The sequence below is a fragment of the Ranitomeya variabilis genome, chromosome 5, assembly GCF_051348905.1.
Source record: "Ranitomeya variabilis isolate aRanVar5 chromosome 5, aRanVar5.hap1, whole genome shotgun sequence".
Taxonomy (NCBI): Eukaryota; Metazoa; Chordata; class Amphibia; order Anura; family Dendrobatidae; genus Ranitomeya; species Ranitomeya variabilis.
In genome coordinates, this window is record NC_135236.1 from 346616451 (window position 1) to 346638713 (window position 22263).

The window sequence follows — 22263 nt, forward strand, 5'->3', positions numbered from 1 at the left end:
CCGATGTTTACCCTGGTTACCAGCGTAAAAGTAAAAAAAACAAACAGTACATGCTCACCTGCGCGTCCCCCAGCCTCTGCTTCCTGACACTGACTGAGCGCCGGCCCTAAAGTGAAAGTGAAAGCACAGCGGTGACGTCACCGAGGGCTGTTAGGGCCGGAGCTCAGTCAGTGTCAGGAAGCGGACGCTGGGGGACGCGCAGGTGAGCATGTACTGTTTGTTTTTTTTACTTTTACGCTGGTAACCAGGGTAAACATCGGGTTACTAAGCGCGGCCCTGCGCTTAGCAACCCAATGTTTACCCTGGTTACCCGGGGGCCTCGGCATCGTTGGTCGCTGGAGAGCGGTCTGTGTGACAGCTCTCCAGCGATCAAACAGCGACGCTGCAGCGATCGGCATCGTTGTCGCTATCGCTGCAGCGTCGCTTCGTGTGAAGGTACCTTAAGAGGCGAGTATGGTGCCACCGCGCTTCCTTCTTCAGCCCATGAGCGTCGGATGTACCTGTCTACGGTCACCTATTCCTAGCTCTTTCTTTCATGCGATTTTTCCTGCTTGATCTTACAAGTAGTACATTACACTATATTATGACACAAATATAGACTTTCTTGACAAGAATACAAGAATACGACAGAGGATTGAGAGAGACTTTGCCGGGTCATTGTAAAAGTACCTTAAGCTCCTGCGGTCAGGGTCATAGGTTTCGGGTAGGAGCTGCCCCAAAGAGCGATACACTATCACCATAGCTATAGCATGCTGATTTGATGGGTCTGGTTGCCTCTTTTTCCGTTTAGAGAGACGGGAGTCATATTCCTCCTCACTGTCAGGATATAGCTGGTTGGAAGGCTTGGCGGTGGGCAGATCTACATAGAAAAACAACTCGTTGTAATGTAATAATGTGAGTCATTACAATGCCATTAAGGAAGCGCTAAAGCTTTTATTTCAGACTGTATACAGTGGTAAAATGTTATGGTGGATGGTGCAGAGCAATAAAGATCCACAATGAAAGCTTTGAATTGGTAATAAAATGTCTCTGATTCCGGCGAGGTCATCTATGAATATACCCGCTATACAGCGCAATTCTCGGACAGTTCTGGACACACTCACAGAAGGAGCGGTTACTTATTAGTTTCCAGGCAGTCCTATATCACCCACTTACTGGTGCTCCCTAGTGATGAGTGAGCGTGCTGGGATAAGGTGCTATTGGAGCATGCCCGTGACCTAATTGAGTATTTTCGGCATTATCGGAAAAAAATGCTCGAGTCACCGTGGCTGCATATCTCCCGGCTGTTCGACAGCCGCAACGCATGTAGGGATTGCCTAACAAACAGGCGACTCGGGCGTTTTTTTAAAGCATGCCGAAAATACTCGATTAGGGCACAAGCGCGCACCTTATCAGAGCACGCTCGCTCATCACTAGTGCTCTACCAAAGAAATCCGAGCACTCGTTCAATATAATTATTTATTTTTGAAGCACCATTAATTCCATAGCTCAACATGTCAAAAGGGTTTACAAAGATACATAAAATACAGTAAACTAAAAAAAAAAACAAGAATAAAACAAAAAGAGCGAATGTCCTGTAGTTAGTAAATAAATAGTACTAGTAGATGTGACTAACATAGGGTACTTAGTTGGCACTATTTGATCAAAAGAGCGCAAAAGCCATCTCACCGTGACAAGATGGACCCAATCAGGATGGACCCTAACTCTTGTAGTGTCAGAAGACCTCAGAAGAGATGGGCGCAGAGCATGAACCAAAAAGATAACCGGGACAGACTGGTGTAGAGGGGGAGGACACTGCCGTCACCAGCTTACAGGCTATTGGGGAAGGCCACAGTAGGTCGGGGTGGGGCAGCTCTGGTGGTAGTGAGGGCTACTGTAATGGTGTGCATGCCATTATACTAACAATTGCCATATCATTCATGCTGTCCATATACCACTACATGATGTACAGCATGCACTATGTGCCAAGCTAGGATTCCATCTTAATCTGCTCACACTATGAAACCAAGTACCAAAGAAAAGGGTTCCCGGATGCTGCACATCATGTATTGGCCTGGTGCTAATCCACATTATGCATCCATACAGCCTCACTCCGCTTCCTTACAGACTGAGCCACGCTCATTTCCTCTCCACAAGGATGAATGAGACTTGTTTTTACTCAGACCAAACTAGAGAGAGCTCATGTATTAAAGTTTAACACATCAAGAGCAGATCTAAAGAATGACTTTATATCTCATGTACTGTAATGTTTATCCCCCACATCTCATGCAGAACACATTTACAATGACTTATACATTTTTGATGCGGTGATTAGTAATTTTAAGTGATTTATGGCACCGACATAAATGAAGACGCTGCCAGCAATGATGATTGACAAGTAGTAGTTTACGCTGATTTATCGTCCTGTATAATAGTAATCATGTGACTGGAGATACAAACCTACCATATTGTACATATTATTTAGAAACACAGCTATATATATCTGTATATATAGAAACACAGCTATATTAAATTACCACAGTTGTCAAGAAATATATGTATCACCACTGCATGTTGCCTAACACAGTTAAGTCCGGTATTAACAAAGACAAAAAGACTGTAATTTTACCTTTTTTTTCAGGGGGCTTAAACAAAGTATCAGGGAACAGGACTGACGACTCCAAGTCTTTAGGATAATCTTCATATATCTCATTAAACTGGGGGACTTTGGCTCCACTGAAATTCGCCTTGTCAAATATGTCTACAGCAATAACTGGAGGAAAGAAGTCGCAGAATTAAGGTATGGATTACATTCTTACTGCAAGCAAACATCTTAGCGGAATCCCAGTAAGTTTCACAAATGTTATAATCAGAACAGGTTTTTGTACCTAAACTGTACAGAAATAATTACCATGACTGGTTACAATGTATGGGTGCAAGGCCTTAGCGCTGAACTCAATGATAATGCACATATGTACACTCCTCAACATTGAAAGAAGGAAATGTCATGGAATTATGGAAATCAGAGGATGGATAGACATGTTAATGATATGCAAATAATGGAAAAAATAGAAACAAAACTTTCAAAACATCTTGATTTATTCAGTATTGAGTTTGAGCATCACATATGGAAATACGTTACCCGCCTTGGCATGACCAGCACTTACCCACCTGAGGAATGTTCTGCCAGGCTCAATGCACTTGGACACACAAAGTATTATTATTATTTACTTATATAGCACCATTAATTCCATGGTGCTGTACATGAGAAAGGGGTTACATACAGAGTTATAGAGATCATTTACAGTAAACAAATTTACGATGACAGACTGGTACAGAGGGGAGAGGACCCTGTCCTTGCGGACTTACATTGTACGATTATCAAGATCCACTGCTGGCAGCTCCCTTTGCAATTTCTGAACAATGACGTCCCAGATATAAGAGACATTGGAGACCATGGTAGCACGTAGTGGTGAAAAATGGTTCCTGATACTTTGGAAAAATGATCGTACCACTTGTTTCACGACCAGATCAATAAATGCCAAGCTGTTAGTGAACCTGGATGAAGATTGAACCACACATTATGCCACCTCACAGCATAATCATGGGAGTAGTACCAGAGTGACGTTCTTACGTGAAGGCGATGGTTTTGCCCACACAGTCTCCAGATGGAATAATGGAGGTGAATGGCCTTCAGTGATGACTTCCGATTTTGTCTGGGAAGCAATGATAACTGGAGATTGGTCTGGATACCGAATGGGCCATGCCAAAAGAGGCCTTCACAAGGAACATCACACTAATACTACGCCTGGGATTATGGTATGGGGTGGCCTAAACTACAAAGAAAAGTAGAAAATACTGTACATAGGAATGGACCTCCTTTTCTCCGTGTACTGTGATTAAGAACGTATCTGTTCAAAACGCGTAAGGAAGTCCATTCCTATGTATTTTCTACTTCATTTTTCCATGGATTTTTCATTCGTATTTTAATATGAACTAAGTTTTGTGTTTTCAATTACCCTCCTGCGTATGAGATGCTGAATACACACTTTTCCTTGTAACTCTCCCCATTGTCGACAAATGCCATATCAGTGCACTGCCCTGGAATCATGTCCATGAACTGAATACACCATTAGGTGAGCTGGATATATCCACAATTTTTGTGTGTTGGCATGAAGTATGGTAGCCGGTTTCCTCTAGTCTTCATTAGTCTTCTTCTCTAGTCTACATGAACAGATCGGAGTTACACTGATCTGGTCGTAGAACCAGCGGTCTGGTCATTTCTCCAATGTCCCGGGAGCTGTTTTTCAATATGACAATTCAAGGACGCAAGTTATTCGTGTTACTGTAAGCAGCCTAAAAGGCCTAAGTGTACCAACATGGCCTGCAACATCTCTGGAATTGTCTCCCATTGAGCATGTCGAGCATTTAGGACGTCATTGTTCGGCAGGCAAACGAAGAGGGACCTGCAGATATTGATGATTTGTCTTTCCAAGTGCATTCACATGGCAGAACAATCCTCAGACAACCATTAATACCCTCATGGAAAGCAAAGGCGAGTAAGTGCATGTATTACCATGTGTGGTGCTCATACTCAATACTAAATAATGAAAGGTGTTTTGAAAAAAAAATTTCATCATTTGTAAATTATTAACATGTCTGTCCATCCTGTGATTTCCATAATTCAACGACTTTTCCTTCTTGGTGTTGAGTTGCGTATGTTGATTTAATGAGATAGTGAACATTAAGAGTAATATTTCACTGTAAAGAAGCCCAACATACCGTGTAAAACATAACTCTGAGGCATGACTTGATCATCACTATGTGTGTACTATGCCGCTGACAAACACTCCCTTCCTTTAATACCTGAGATCAGGACTAAGCTCTTAAAATGTTCATGAGTCACCAGAGGATAGTAAAACTAATTTACTACGACTCACACACATGTTCTGAGATTTATGTATTTTCTAGAGTCTCAGCATTTTTCCCAAATGGTAAAGTACAACTTTAAAACAATATGGCATTGACTTGAAAAATGGAAAAGGATTTTCACAGTAAGTTTCTTAAGCGTTTTTCTATTACTCCAAAGTAATACTTACTAATATTTTTAGCAACGATGATAAAGGGCTTCATATAGGTTTTTTTCATGTTCCGGGCCATGTTGTTGGCATATTCTTCATAATGTTTCAACAGATGTGCGGTGCCCCCTTCAGTCCTCTGGATCTGGTCCCAATACTCTTTGTTGCTGTGATCTAATATTATGCTGCCTGCATGGATTACGTTCTGTAAAATGAAGTATTAGAGAGAAATTTGCCATGATATACAAATCTGTCAGTGTTCTCTATGTGTCTTAGGAGGCACACATTTCACCTCCATCTTTTTCTTCCTATAATATTGTTGGTACATATAAAGTAGAAAATTTGGCAAAAAAAAATGGAGGTACATATACTGCTTCACTGTTCTATCAGCTCGAGAATAGTACATACCAGCCCTTGACTCCTGTGGCCTTTCAAGTTGAGGACACCTTGAGGATACAGTTAGATCCTCAGATTTTCTGAGAAATATGTATTTCCAGTTTTGGTAGATTATGAAAAACCATTAAAAATGACTGAAACTCAACAAGGTTTTGTTTCTCTCATAATGGACTTCTTGGTTGCAAATCGCATTACTTACCAGTAATCCCTTAAGGCAGCTTTCACTGGTAATTCTTAGCCAAGTTCAGAGATTACGACAATTATTACACTAGAAACCCAACACTGCTTTGGCTCCAATACTCAGTGCTGTTAAGAAATTAGGACTCAGCCTCCAAGAGTCGGAGAAGAGTGAAAGAAGCTTAGAGCCCTGGGCAGCAGACGTATTAACCTGTCTTCATGGAACGTTGATGATCTTTAGATATTGTCATTCAACAGTCCACCTTATATCTGACTTGTAGATCATTATTTACCGCGTCTGGTTACCATAAATCCTCAGTATGTTTTATACAACTGCCTTACTCAGAAAAACACAAAGTGATTGTTCTAAATATATTAAAATCATAAAACGCAGTTTTGTAAATTGTGAAAAATATACTGTAACACACTGTCGCTCGAATTATTCAACCCCAATTTCACCTTCGGTTTGTAAGCTAAATTTACACATTTTCTGATGTTTACAATAAACCAATGAAACTAGAACAATCGAAATGAGTAGTCTCATGTTCATAACTGGTTACAATTGTAAAGTTCTTGTAAAAACAAGCACTTTTTTAATTTACCTGTTACTAAAAGTCCTCTCCGTTCTCAAGAACAGAGGGATTTTTCATCTTGCAGTTTTCAGGTTATTGCCTAGGTTACCAAAAACTTTTGCAGTGGCTGTGTGCACTTACAAGCTTCAGATCCCCTGTGCTTCTCAGATGCTGCAGAGGTAACGCTACCTCTGCTAGAAACAGCGGCAAGCACACACATCGAACAGTCAATCTTCCCGATTGATATATTTAGGTGCGAATTACATGTATTTTTTCGTCGGAAACACACAAAAAGCGCATGTGCGTCTTTTATCTGTGAATTTTACTCATCTTATGGAAGTCTATTGGGAAAATCTGCACAGATCGAGAAAATTACAGGAATGAATTTAGGACTAATCAGAAGTCAATTGTGCACATGTAATCCCTTTAAAACTTAGCTTTTAATATAATAATAATTTAACCCTGACCCAAAGCAAACCTTGGTTTAATACCATAAAAATACAATACCACACATTAGGTCACCTATTAGATTACTGTACTATGACCTACTGTTCTCGCCTGCCTTGCTGTGGAGGTTGGCACCCTAAGAGACGATTTTTTGGCGCCCCCACTCAACGCAGGCTGTCCCTCTCTTCCCTACAATGTCCCTCTAGATGTAGGTGGGAAAACAATATAGCGGAGAACAGTGGTGAAAAAAATAGGATATTACAAAATATATGCAAACAGTAAGAGAATTTTAACAGGTGCCTCCAAATGCTACATTAATGATCCAGCACATAGCTAAACACCAATAGAGTATGGATATTCAGTCCAGCCAATAACCGTATTTGTCCCATGTCAATGATGAACATTCAATGTCACATACACAATACCAAAGGGACCAGCCCAAAAAGGATCAGAATATACCAATGCACAATATAAAATATGACTTAGCGTGTGCTGGTATTGCCCCGACGCGTTTCCCCGTTAGCACGGTTCATCAGGAGGTGATAATGTGGTCTTCAGTGCCACCGGATGCCATATGGATAACTAGCATGGCTAACGGGGAAACGCTATTGGTGTTTAGCTATGTGCTGGATCATTAATGTAGCATTTGGAGGCACCTGTTAAAATTCTCTTACTGTTTGCATATATTTTGTAATATCCTATTTTTTTCACCAATGTTCTCCGCTATATTGTTTTCCCACCTACATCTAGAGGGACATTGTAGGGAAGAGAGGGACAGCCTGCGTTGAGTGGGGGCGCCAAAAAATCGTCTCTTAGGGTGCCAACCTCCACAGCAAGGCAGGCGAGAACAGTAGGTCATAGTACAGTAATCTAATAGGTGACCTAATGTGTGGTATTGTATTTTTATGGTATTAAACCAAGGTTTGCTTTGGGTCAGGGTTTTATAATTATTATTATATTAAAAGCTAAGTTTTAAAGGGATTACATGTGCACAAATGAAAATCTGCACAGAAAACTCTGAACTCGCAAGAAAAATTGACATGTTGAGGACTTGAAACAAGCCTCGCAGGTCACAGTGGTCATGAGATTTCCATGACGCAGCAAAAATACGCAGCATCAAGAACGTACCAAAGTTCATCATAGCCTAAGATATAAAAATCTACTGACCCAGAAGCTCCAGCATGTTCAAAATGATATAAGTCATAGATGGTTTGGGATTCTGTTCTGTGAAGCAATTAAACAAAACTGGAATTTTCAAGCCAGTGGCTTAGAAGTAAGTTCTGGAGGCCAACAGTGGAGCACAGCAGTGGCTTGGTGATGTTCTGGTGCTGCTTTGCTTCCTTTGGCACTGAAAAACTGCATTGTGTCATTGGGAAGAGGAACTCCTTCAAGTGTCAGGAAATTCTAGAAGAAAACATCATGTCTTCTGTGAGGAAGCTGAAGCTTGGGCGTCATTGGTCCTTCCAATAGGACAATAATCCCAAGGATATCTTAGAGCCTGCAATGGCTCGGTTTCGGAAGTCCTGGAAGATTCTGGAGTGGCCATCACAGTCGCCTGAATGGTTTTCTATAGAAAATCTTTGGTCGTATCTGAACAGAGCAGTTGCAGCACATTATTTGTTTTGAGCTACTTAAATTGCTCTGGTTACACTGATTTATTGCAAGCAACAGAAAGTTGGCAAGTTTGCTAATGAACCTAATTTGTAGCAATGGGAGTTGAATCATTTTCGTTGCAACTATATGTAGAATGATAATATCCTAAAGAAGAAGTATGTCAACTTCGAAAACGCGACGATAATAAAACCACAATTAATAAAGACTGTGTATCCTAGACAATTTCATCAGTAGAATGGAAAATCCATGTTTTCCCCCTATCATTCCTATGTGGTCTGGTGACCGGTGGATCTGCAGCAGCCGACTATCTACACCTTGTAAACTGTTGTGTGCACACGACCGTACCAGATTAGCATTATTTGTTTTATATACCGCATAAGACCCTATTGCTCTCTTGTTGCCCCCAGTTCCTGTACAATTATACTCCAGAGACAGCATCTTGTGTACATATGAACAATCGAGTGCCGTTTAATTGCTAGAAATACTTTGCTATTTTATTTACTCTTATATTTATCTTCACGCTCTCAGGACATTCTAAGATACTCTACTGTTTTGTAAGGTCCAATCCTCTTCTCATTCCCGTACAATATGTATGCTACCAGCAGCCACATAACATATTAATACACAACGCATACTATGATGTGACAGGGAAGACACAGTATATAGAAAGGAGCACTATACATGATAGCTAAGCATACCTCATTAAATTCCACATCTCTAGTGGCCGCCAAGTCGAAACCTTGCTGCTGGCTCTCATACTGCAGCACCCGCACAAGCATCTGATAGCTGGTCCTGATGTCATTCCCATAGAAAGACTTGGTGTAATTGGTTGCATTCTGCAGGACTCGAGCGATCTCAATGGACTTCACTCCATCCAAAGTGGTCTCATTCCGGTGAAGCTTTTCATTCTGTAAAACAGATGGACAATAATCAGAGTATTTACTTAGCTCACAATTGTTATGCATTCACAGACTAATACTGGACTGATAATAATTTACAGGCGAAGGTCAGCGCCATCTCATTAACAGGTCCATGTTACTTCTATGCAGTCTGGCGGTGAGCTGGGCACATACCCATCCCACGCGTAGTGCTCTAGTGCAATATGAGAGGTATAACGGCACCACAAGACATGTACAGCATTCCTGACATTCATCACAACACAGTGTATTTGTAGAGCTGAGTACACAGGCTGCAGGCTGTCAGCAGGGGAATAAGAGTCACTTTACCAGAATCTTCCATGAGTGAGCAGCACCCAATGTTGGGTTGACCATGCACACAACCCGGGCACCCACCACCACACTAACAACAAAAACACAAATCATTTCTAACTGACACAAAACATAAATGCTAAATACCAAAGAAGATGACTTAAAGAATAATCCTTGTTTTCATTTTTAGTTTATAAACCAATAATACACATGTAAATAAGCAGCTTTGTAATGTATCTTCTCAGACAGATCGGCTTCTTTCTCTGCCAGGACCGATCGTTCATTCTCAGAATTCTCACTTCCCGTATTCAGTGAACACAGATTATCACATTACTCAGAGAGGAGATGACAGTTGGTATTTATCAGACTCTATGTAGAAAGAATGACGAGGAGCTCGGGCGCGAGCTCTACATAGAATCTTACAAGGAGCAGCCGACGTCTCCTATCTCAGTGATGGGAACGTCTATCTGCACCGATTACAGATTATACCCATGAATTCAGAATGTTAAGAATGTATGATCACTCCTGTTGGAGAAAGAAGCAGATCTCTCTGATAAGATATATTACAAAGCTGCTTATTTTCATGTGAATTATTGATTTCAGAAATAAAAATTAATTAGGTAATGTATTTACAATGAAAGATTATTGTGAACGAGGATTCTTAGGAACACTTGTTCACGATAATCTTTCAGTGTTACCGGAGTGATAATCACCCAACGTTCATCAGGTGAAAAGATCTTCTGTTGTGTACAAAAAAATCTTTGTTCTCGGCAGCACATTCTCCTGTGTAAACAGGACTCATGCTGCCGAGAATAATATCAGCTTGTGAGCACGGAATGACCTATTACAGATCGTTGAGAGAACATTGTTAACCACTGTATTTAGGTTATTAAAGGATAATTGATCAGTAGAGATTTACCAGCCGGTGGTTGTTTAGCGCTGCCGGTCGGTCAGTGTGAGTGGACCATTAGACACAACTGGGCATCCAATCCAATCTGGCTGGCAGTATATCCCAGGTCAGCAGGGGGCTTCATTAATGGCTGGACCGCTTTGTTGCCCACCTATGGTACATCACTAAATGCAAGCTAAAGTAGGCCACCTGCTGAGAGGCAGGCCATCAATAGTGTCCTATTTGTTACCGGCAATTCTATGGAGTCTGGTGCACCTTCCCCCTGAATTGTGTGCTTACATGAGGGCTGGTAAAATGGAGCCAGGGTGTGACAGCTTAGCAATGCTCTTACCAGGGTTTTTAGTTCCAAGAAGGTCAGTGTGGTACAGTTGAAGAGTTCGGGAGGAAGCCAACCTTTTTCCTCACTACAGTGCCGGATCGCATTCCCTGAAGGAAACAAATGTAGGAGCTGAACACAAAAGTAGGAAGAAACCTAATACAGGATGTTAACTCATCATATAAGAGCTGGTTAATGATCTCAGAACCAACGAGAATACCAGCATTATATATTATCTAGAAGACATGTTTTATTGTTTCATGGCATCAAGGATCAAGACCATGTATGAAGGAAAGGAACTGAAGAACTATGTTCTTCCACTAGGATGGTACCTGGGCAATGGTGGCAAAGCAGTACAATGTAGTGTGGCTAACAAAAAAATCTATCCATCAAGGTTTCTTTTACTCTTCGTAAATGAACCATAGCTATGATTGCCTAAAGCTTTGGTAACGGACTAGATTAGTAATATCTTTTCTAACACTGATTTACACAACTTTTAGGGGTATTCCCACCTCCAAATCCTATCCCAATAAGTTGTAGGTGTAATAATACTAAGTAGTGTAGTTCTCCTAATTCGCTATGTTGCTTACCCCATGTACAGGGCATTACAGTAGCTTAGGTATCCATAGTTACAACCACTCACACAGTGACCGTTGATTAGTTACCATTAATCGTAACCATGGATACCTAAGCTAATGCAATGCCCTGCACATGGGGTAAGCGACATAGCGAATCAGAATAACTATACTACATTTCTAATTGGATTTATTTGCTAATATTATCATTACTCCTGCTACATATTGGAATACAACCTTGGAGATATGAACACCCCTTAATATAACACATGCTAATAAATACTCTGAACTGACCTAGAAAAGCTATATGATCCAGTAGATGTATGGACCTGTCCCATGATGATTTACATCATGCTAATTGGACGGGTGTTTCTTACACTTAGCTGGTGGAATCTATCAAACATCTGTCAAGGCGGTCTTTAAGCCTCGTCTTTTGTGGGATGGCTGAAAGTTTTAGATTTCTGGTTACTCAGTACAGATTTTCCTCAGGGCAGTAATACTATGACAGTCCTTTTATGGCACCTGATCTGACATTAAAAAACCATAGTAACCCATAAATAAGGACTAACTAACAAATCTTAATCCCACCAGCCTCACAAGAGTATATATAGTGTGCCCATAAACTAGTTTTCTATACGTCGCATACATCACTAGCCGTCACATGTAGAGGAGATGAATTTTCCCAACAATTACACTGCCATTGTGCTGGCTGCATTCTGCGGAAATGAACAGTCTGAGGTGTGCAGGGTATGACTCAGGGTGTAAATAATTTAGTGCCGAGCTTGTCATGCCTACCATGCATTACCGTGGCAGTGTTTAACTCTGAAGGTAATGGATGGGGAAGAAAAAGAAGTAGTGGGTGAGAAGAAGCCTCCTATAATTATCAGGAATTATAACGCACATATGTTTTACTGTGTCAGTGCTCTTCAAAAATGGCTAATGATCTGATTAACAAAGAAAGGTAATCCTATAAAAGCACCAGGTAATAGGGCGACACAACTGTACTCGGAGTGGGGCCGACAGGCATTATGATTCTGAACTGTGAGAGCTGGGCCTTAGGGCTCGCTCAGACGGGCGTATTGTATGTGTGCTGTCAGCACACTGACCAATGTTACTCAATAGTACAGCTTTTCACACAGACCCACCAGTGGTGATATATGGACACATGGAAGGAAAAAGGGAGGACAAACAGACCAGCATACAGATGGAAAACTGCCCTTTTTTGAGGACACAAAACATGCGGGTTTACAATCCCCAATGTTTCCAACAACTATGGAAATTCCAATCCTTCACGATTAGTGGAAAAATACTGGCAGGGCCATAACACAATTGTATCAGTAGAATTCTCATCTGTCCTGTAACATTTACAAACCCGATGCGTCAGCACACTGCGATGAATGAATACATGAACTCTTCATTTGATGAGCCCGGTTCGGCACATGAAGAGGTAGGACATATAGTGGTTAGGGACCATCCACATTAAAAGGTCACCTTGACGTGGTTGGATGGCTTTTGCTCTCTTCGATAAAAAACGCTAACTAAGTAGCTTACATTTTTAACGTTTGCAGCAATAATGGAGATCATGTGTTCATTAATCACAGTGCGCTGACACACAGTGTATGTATGTGTTTGTATATTGGCCATATTAGCATACTTGTACTCCTGTACATTAATTTAATACTGAAGTTTTGCGGGTCCCATTTTTCTTTTTGCAGCCCAGTAGCATTATTACACTCTCAGTAAGCACACCCATATTAGTCATTCATGTTGTATAAAATTCAAGTTTGGGGTATTTTCATAACCACAATTCCAGTAGGATTTCAGGAGTTATAGTGAAGATAATGTGTCATCAGAAATTACACTGTAAAAGAATTGTCAAACTTGCCACTAGGCCTAATATCAGACTTCCTGTTCTGTACAGAAGACATTTCAGTAGTCTCCTTATCACCACAGGCAGGATTACAATGAAGGTAACCAGGGTTGTGGAGTCAGAGTCAGAGTCGAGGAGTCAGAGCCCATTTTGGTGGAGTCGGAGTCATGGAAATTAAGGAGATGGAGGAGTCATGGAGTCGGAGTCCATTTGGTGGAGTCTGAGTCGGAGTCATGGATATTGAGGAGTTGGAGGTCTTGCGCCCTGAAGGTATCACCTCCTTAAACAGTAGACACTGGGTCCACTATTCACAATAGGAGATGGTCACAGATCACCTCCTCTCCCTCTTCACAATGTCCTGATTAAAACTTGTTCATTAAATAGTCTAATGTTAGGCTAATATGACAATTGCTAATATTTTTACAAAGATCTCAAAATGGAGATATGAAGGAAAAAAAAAAAATTATATATATATATATATATATATATATATATATATATATATAGCGCAATTGTTACCACCCACCTCTCGTGTCTCCCCTTTTCCTCATAGTTTGTAAGCTTGCGAGCAGGGCCCTCATTCCTCCTGGTATCTATTTTGAACTGTGATTTCTGTTATGCTGTAATGTCTATTGTCTGTACAAGTCCCCTCTATAAGTTGTAAAGTGCTACGGAATATGTTGGCGCTATATAAATAAAATTATTATTATTATTATTATTATTATTATATTTTTAGATACATTTATTTCATTTTCTGATGACACATTCCCTTTTGAGTCCTATGGGCTCCTGTTCATTGTCTTTTTACACACATATTGACATGCCATCATGTGGGATCTGATTGACAAATTTTAGCAATAACATTTTAAAACAATTTTCTTTTTTTGTTAACTTTTCGGCAGCTTTCTATGACAACATATTGTTTACACTCCTTGAAATTTTCATATACTTCTACAAGCAGGTTTTACGGCTAGACTCACCGACAGATCCCTTGGGACAAGGAACAGCAGCTGGTTGACCAAACTTGGTCTGTGGCCACCAGATTCCAGCCTCGAAGGCTTTAGGACATGCATTATAAATCACTGCAATAAAGGGAGAAACCATGTCACACATCGTTCACGATAATGGCTTTGACCGACTGGCACATGTAAGCTCCCGTATAGTTAATGACTTCATCACAGAGTAAGGAAATGGCAGGCTTGTAGAGAAATGATAAGCATGTGATGAACAAGCTTGTATTATTATCCTAGAGAACCACAAAGGTGAATCAGGGAAGACAGACTTTCTTTCACTGTACAATAACATTTCATTTCTTGTCACCCTCTACTGTTCACGAGCCAAGAATAATAAAATTGTCATAGTCTCTGCAGCTGTTCCCTGCAGACTCATCCTGTGCCAAACAAGGTATAAAATAACAAAACCCAATGTCGCTTCTAGTGATTTAGTAGGAACGCTGGTCATGGAAACACGCATGGTTTCTTCTAGTGAAATTATGGTAGAAGAATGCATAAAATCCCGTCTATATGTATATTGGGAATGATCATCAGAGACGGTGTGTTCGGAGCTGTATGTGTGCAAGTTACGCACTGACACTACACTATGTACTCAGTTTATACAATCCGGACATTATGTCAAGTGTTGTATGTTCTGCGACCTATGATATGATGTATCAATTAAGACAGTGTTTTTCCATGAGGTGTTTGGTTGGAAAGCAAACCTTGGCTGTGTCTGCCTAACCCACCAAATTACAGGGGATGGCGGAAGGAATGAACTCTATCTACCACACATACATAATTCAACCATGATACATAAAAAAGAGGTTTAACTGAACGCAACACTATCAATCATAGGTTTAATTTAATGTTCGTACCTTCACAGCCATCATTAGTGACCTCTGCAAAAGGATTGTCGCAGCGGTTGCACTGGCGCCCAATGACGCCAGGTTTGCATGGGCACTGACCAGTCTCCATATCACACCCACGTTCATATGCTCCTGAAGGGAAGCAGTCACACGGGTAACAAGTGTCACTGTCTTGTGGTCTGTAGTAATTGTCCTGGAAAGGAGACAAAAAGACTAATTACTAGAAGATATGTATCTGATCTTTTTATTGTGCTTCCAGAGAATCGATGGCCATTTTTTCATATAGCTGTAGAAATATACGGCACTCCGTCAAGGAGAATGTGGTGCTTGAGTAGGCGTATTAAAAAGGGTTTTTAATGGCAATCCAAAACAATATTTAACGTTTCGGTCCTATTCCGGACCTTCATCAGAAGCTGCCGCAGGATAGGAGATATGATGCAAGGTGGCAGCACGATGGGAGTGTGTCCTTAATTGCCTTAGTATAGCGCTATAATAAGGACGCACTCCCACTGCGCTGCCACCTTGCACCATATCTCCTATCCTGTGGCAGCTTCTGATGAAGGTCTGGAATAGGACCGAAACGTTAAATATTGTTTTTGAATTGCCATTAAAAACCTTTTTGTTCACACTCTCCAAGTGAGTGCTGAGTTTTTCTCATCATTTTTTCACATAAGAAAATATCAATTGGGTAAGTATATCATTTGTGTCTCTGAAGTGGGGATCTTTTGAAAGTTCTTGTAAGCTATTTATCTATATAGTCATTTGGACATTAAACCATTCTTCACACTTTAAAAGGAAACTATCCTCAAGATACGATACAATGTTTAAATCATGTTTTTGTGTTAAAAGTATATATTTTTAATTGCTGGCAATCGTTTTCTTTTTAACATATCACAATCTGTATTAAAAATAGAAATCTGGCAATTTTCACACTGACCACTAGGGCTTTTTTAGACTAACTTCCTGTTTCAGGATAAAACACATGTAACATTAGGCACAATAAACAGACACTGACCATCTAGCTGTGACATCATCTTTTGTGATTGCTGGACCTTGGGCTATAATCATTGTGTAAAAAAAGTTATCTGTCGTTTTAAACCTGCCTTTACTGATGTAAAGCATTGCTGAAAATGCTTCCTGAAAAGGCAGGAAGTATAAGGGTATGCTCCCAGGGTCAGTAAACGCTGCGGGTTGGACGCTGCGTACCTCCGCTGCGTCCACATTTTACAGCACAGTGGATTACACCAGTGCACCACATCCAGAGCGGATCCACCCTACGTGCCAAGGACTACATTGCTATTGACATATTGCCATGACAAAGCTAAGTAGCATTTTCTAACATGTATATGTACTCCTGATGACCCTCATGTGAGAGGGAAAACGCGTCGAGTTTATTTTCTTAGAAATATGCTTTGTTGGCTTTTGTTATATGAGGAGCTCTTCATCTGATTTGCAATGTGCATTTTGGCTCCAATTATGGAGACACGATTTGGGGAAGCTGTGCGGGGATCAACTCAGGGGAGTTCTTCTCCACTTCATTCTTTGTATTATAATTGTGGACATTTGTTAAACTTATTCTATCTGCATATCACAGTGATTCACATGCTTCCTATTGTTGAGCTCCCTTGAAATCATGCACTACATTTGAGTCCCACGGTCCATATGACCCTATCATGCTATATGTAAGCACTCTAGCTCTTCACAGACTGTAAGATTCCTTCCATAACTACCCTACTTAGGGTTTTGTTTGAAATAGCCATCGAGGAGCGGGGGTGCCAGTCTCATCATTTGGTTCAATAGGGTGCCAACCTCCGCTGACAGGCAGGGTCAGGACAGGGACAGTGTAGCCCGCTGTCTGCAATACATATTACACCTGTCCTGTCCCTCCCCTCATTACATCTTTACTATTGGTTATATCTTCTCCTGTCATAGGTTTTTCATCCCTTCCATATAGGGTTTCCAAGGGTAAATGGGACAGTCGACGATGAGCGGGGGCGCCACTTGCGCAGGAATAGGGTGCCAACCTCCGCTGGTAGGTAGGGTGTTTTTTGAGCTCTAGAGTAGGGCCAGGCACCTCCCTGTGCCTTTTACTATTTTTATTTTGGTGATGGTATTGTCTTTTGTGCACCAGTAATTTTACATTTGTCAATAAAGGTTATTTTTTAATATAGTTCATTGGGGTCCCTTTCTGTGAATTTATTGTAACCTGTACTACAAAGTTAATATTTTCTGCACTGTGATCTCGGAAATGATCCCAAGGCATCCTTACCTTACAGCGGCATTCTCCATTTGTCTTATTACAATCAGGGTCAAATCCTTTACTAACATCACAGTTACAGGGTCCACAAATAGGATTACCCCACCAGCCTCTAGGACAAGGTAAATCAACTCTAAAAATGGGAGATAAAAAGAAACATTAGATAAAGGAAAGAGAACAATGCAGAATAACTACGGGATGATATCAGCTTGAGATAGAACGCTTGGCAGCAATAAGACAGCAGTCACTTTCCCCTTACTTGTTCTCACAGTATTGTCCATAGTAGCTTGCTCCACATTCACACGTGTATCCATGAGAAGAGCTTGGCTTTCGAGCACAAGTAGAGACATGTTCACAGGGGTTCAAGCTGCACACATCTACACAGTCTCTCCCAAAGAACCCTAAAGGAAAGTAGAGGATACAGTTACATGTGCTGCTGGGCAGATGCCATGTCAGAGCAGAACCTTTTCAGATACCGTGATGAATGCCGATAATGCCACACATGTGTTATATGTCTGTGAGCGAGGGAAATCATTAGGGTGGTGTTTTTTCTAATCCTTGGTAGTTCAGGGTCACAAGGTGCACATTAGGTCACTATTATACAACACGGTGCACAAGCAGCCAAGTATGCGGATATATGATCAGTGACTCCTGTCTGCTGCATGGATGGACTGCTCGAGTCTGGCAGTTCCTTATAAGATTACATTTAATATATTATTTAAATTTGCCAGTTTAGAATGAAAAAACATTGCTCACCAGACATAGTAATTATAACCTAAACCCCTTAATCTCTTAGGGGCTACAAATAATCGATACTGAGTTACACAGGTTGAAAAAAGACCTAAGTCCATCAAGTTCAACCTTTCTCCACCAATTCTACAGTTGTTAATACATATTATACGGTATATTAAAAAATAGTCCTTTTTTTACCAGCTACTTTTTGATAAAGATAATTCTCGGGTCCTTTTTTACCAGCTACTTTTTGATAAAGATAATTCTCGGGGTGACCTTAACCCTGTCAATATGCCTTATCTGAGCATAACTAAGTCATGGAGAACTTGGCGGTGTGTGCGTTATATGGTTAGCCAGCACAGGTGAAATGCCAGGCAGGACGTGGCTTCCTCCACCAACTGCAACTGTCTATAATGGGTTAGAGAACTGGACTTGTGCTCATCTTCAGATTTCTATGCTGGCTTCTATTTTGTCATGAGACTCAACCTTAAAGAACACATTTTTCCCAGCTTCTACCACATGTATAAAGAATGGCTTTTCTGTACATAAACATATACACTCACCGGCCACTTTATTAGGTACACCTGTCCAACTTCTTGTTAACACTTAATTTCTAATCAGCCAATCACATGGCGGCAACTCAGTGCATTTAGGCATGTAGACATGGTCAAGACAATCTCCTGCAGTTCAAACCGAGCATCAGTATGGGGAAGAAAGGTGATTTGAGTGCCTTTGAACGTGGCATGGTTGTTGGTGCCAGAAGGGCTGGTCTGAGTATTTCAGAAACTGCTGATCTACTGGGATTTTCACGCACAACCATCTCTAGGGTTTACAGAGAATGGTCCGAAAAAGAAAAAAAATCCAGTGAGCGGCAGTTCTGTGGGCGGAAATGCCTTGTTGATGCCAGAGGTCAGAGGAGAATGGGCAGACTGGTTCGAGCTGATAGAAAGGCAACAGTGACTCAAATCGCCACCCGTTACAACCAAGGTAGGCCTAAGAGCATCTCTGAACGCACAGTGCGTCGAACTTTGAGGCAGATGGGCTACAGCAGCAGAAGACCACACCGGGTACCACTCCTTTCAGCTAAGAACAGGAAACTGAGGCTACAATTTGTACAAGCTCATCGAAATTGGACAGTAGAAGATTGGAAAAACGTTGCTTGGTCTGATGAGTCTCGATTTCTGCTGCGACATTCGGATGGTAGGGTCAGAATTTGGCGTAAACAACATGAAAGCATGGATCCATCCTGCCTTGTATGGAGCATCTTTGGGATGTGCAGCCGACAAATCTGCGGCAACTGTGTGATGCCATCATGTCAATATGGACCAAAATCTCTGAGGAATGCTTCCAGCACCTTGTTGAATCTATGCCACGAAGAATTGAGGCAGTTCTGAAGGCAAAAGGGGGTCCAACCCGTTACTAGCATGGTGTACCTAATAAAGTGGCCGGTGAGTGTATACAAACCTACTTTTAAACAAATGCAAAATGTATGAAGTTAGTCCTACCTGGTTCACAGTTACAAGAAAAACTATCCCAATCATCAGTGCAGTCACTGTTGTAAGGACATGGATTGGCATCACAAGGATTGTCAACCTCACAGCCACTTTCCACGTTGATGACTTCAGCCTTATTCATGTTGAGTGTTCCTATATTCGTTGCCGTTTCTCCCATTCTTACTCCCTAAATATTGAATAATAGAGGATAAGGCGTTTACACCAATGACCATGCTATGACAATGATAATTTCACTTGATGCAATGATTTACAGCAGTAATTTATTTTGCTTTGATGCCTCCTGTAAACAGTGCATGCAAGTATTACTAACGGTTCCTTTTGGTCATCCAAGAGAAAAACAGGACAGTAAGAACACCCTAAGGACCTGTGCAGACGACCGTATTTTCATTCCGAGTGCACTCAGAAAAAATATTAGATCGTACTCTGACCAATGGGGCCATGACCGAGACGGTCCTAGGGAAAAAACTGCAGCATATCCAATCTAAATCTGATACAGATCACAATCGGACATGAACGTCAATGATTCCATGGAAAAAAAAATGAGTGTAGTCCAATTTTCACGGACTTACAAAATTAAAAAGATGGAGACATTTTTTTTCCCCCATATTCTCCTATTCTGAGAAAATCGAATCACACTCTGACCATACTCCGATCCGAGTGTGATTAGCACAATTGGCCCGATTCTCTCGGCTGAGAGAAAATATGTTTGTTTGACCCTCCCTAGCCTTAGGCAAAGGTCCTAAGATGAGTTTTTGGTGAATTACAGTTCCAGGGAAGTACCATAAAAACTTGAGTATAAGCCGAGCCGAGTATAAGCCAAGGCACCTAATTTTGCCATGAAAAACTGGGAAAACTTATTGATTCCAGTATAAGCCAGGTATGCATTGTCCCCTCATCCCCATCCTGGTATGCATGGCCCCCTCATCCCCATCGTGGTATGCATGGCCCCTTCATCACCATCGTGGTATGCATGGCCTCCTCATCCCCATCCTGGTATGCATGGCCTCCACATCCCCATCCTGTTATGCATGGCCTCCTCATCCCCATGCTGGTATGCATGGCCTCCTCATCCCCATGCTGGTATGCATTGTCCCCTCATCCCCATCCTGGTATGCATGGCCCCCTCATCCCCATCGTGGTATGCATGGCCACCTCATCACCATCGTGGTATGCATGGCCACCTCATCACCATCGTGGTATGCATGGCCTCCTCATCCCCATCCTGGTATGCATGGCCTCCTCATCCCCATCCTGGTATGCATGGCCTCCTCATCCCTATCCTGGTATGAATGGTTCATCATTCTCATTCTGGTATGCATGGCCTCCTCATCCCCATCCTGGTATGCATGGCCTCCTCATCCCCATCCTGGTATGCATGGTCTCCTCATCCCCATCCTGGTATGCATGGCCCCCTCATCCCCATCCTGGTATGAATGGTTCCTCATTCTCATCCTGGTTTGCATGGCTCCTCATCCATACCCTGGTATGCATGGTCCCCTCATACCTATCCTGGTATGCATGGTCCCCTCATCCCCAACCTTGTATGCATGGCTCCTCATCCCCATCCTTTATGCATGGCCTTCTCATCCCCATCCTGGTATGCATGGCCTCCTCATCCCCATGCTGGTATGCATGGCCCCCTCATCCCCATCCTGGTATGCATGGCTCCTCATCGCCATTCTGGCTTGCATGGCTCCTCATCCCTATCCTGGTATGCATGGTTCCTCATCCCTATCCTGGTATGCATGGTCCCCTCATTCCTATCCTTGTATGCATGGCACTCTCATCCCTATCCTTGCATGCATGGCTCCCACCAAAAAAGCATAAAAAAAGAAAATATCCTACTTACCCTTCCTGCGCTCCCTCGCAGTGTCTTGTTCAGGTGCCAGCAGCTGCTTTCTGCTTGTAAGTAGCGCATGGCAGGATCGTCATGCGCTGCTCACAAGCAGGGCACAGCTGCCGGAATACTCACCGCTCCCCACGCCGGGACTATGTGTGTGGAGGGCAGTGAGTATCCATTGCTATTAAGTAGCACGCACAGTGCCAGCCACAGCCACCGGGCGATCACGTGTAACGGCTACTTAAGGAAATGAATATTCACCTCTCTCCATGCCTATAGGAGTGGAGAGAGGTGAATATTCATTTCTCTTTAGTAGTGGGGACACGTGACCCCCTGGCAGCTGCTGGAAGTCGGCGGCTGTGGCTGACACTGTGCGCGCTATTACAGAGAAATGAATATTCACGGCCAGCACAGGCTGCTCTTTAGCAGCGGGCACAGGAGTTAGCTGCAGTCGCCGGCTCCTGCCTCCTGTGACCCGTTGCCGCTCCCCCTTTATCGTCTGGGACAATGACTAGTGTGTAAGCCGAGGGGGGTGTTTTCAAAACAAAAAAAGTGTTGAAAAACTCGACTTATACTCGAGTATATACGGTATATGGGATTTATAGGAATCTCCTGCCCACTGTGCTTATTTTTTTTACATAACGTACACTGACCTGAAGTATGTGTTTGAAATCCGCAACATGTCTATCTCTGTTGTAGTAAATAGATGTTTTTTATAGATTTTCCCCATACACTTTAATGAGATGAGAAAAATCCACAATAAAAACAACATATGTGTTTTGATTCCATTTCCACAGTAGAAACACACTAAAACAACACCAATGACGGTGGCAATAAAGTTTTACAAAAGCCAAATACTAAAAAGTATAGAAAAAGTAATGAAAAAATTACAAGTAACCTAATGTAGCTAATAGATC

General features: G+C 41.8%; 1 protein-coding gene across 3 annotated transcripts in view; it reads right to left on the reverse strand.

Moving 5' to 3' along the window:
• The window catches only part of CELSR1 (cadherin EGF LAG seven-pass G-type receptor 1), a 233652-nt gene that overhangs the window by 26015 nt on the left and 185374 nt on the right, over positions 1-22263 (reverse strand). For all 3 annotated transcript variants that reach the window (XM_077264846.1, XM_077264845.1, XM_077264847.1), the window contains exons 12-21: positions 19498-19672; positions 17520-17661; positions 17273-17393; positions 15013-15196; positions 14123-14224; positions 10713-10807; positions 8962-9171; positions 5079-5262; positions 2609-2752; positions 670-859 (exon numbers count right to left, since the gene is read on the reverse strand). In XM_077264846.1, the coding sequence (XP_077120961.1) occupies positions 670-859; positions 2609-2752; positions 5079-5262; positions 8962-9171; positions 10713-10807; positions 14123-14224; positions 15013-15196; positions 17273-17393; positions 17520-17661; positions 19498-19672 (1547 nt within the window). The remainder of the gene's footprint in view (positions 1-669; positions 860-2608; positions 2753-5078; positions 5263-8961; positions 9172-10712; positions 10808-14122; positions 14225-15012; positions 15197-17272; positions 17394-17519; positions 17662-19497; positions 19673-22263) is intronic.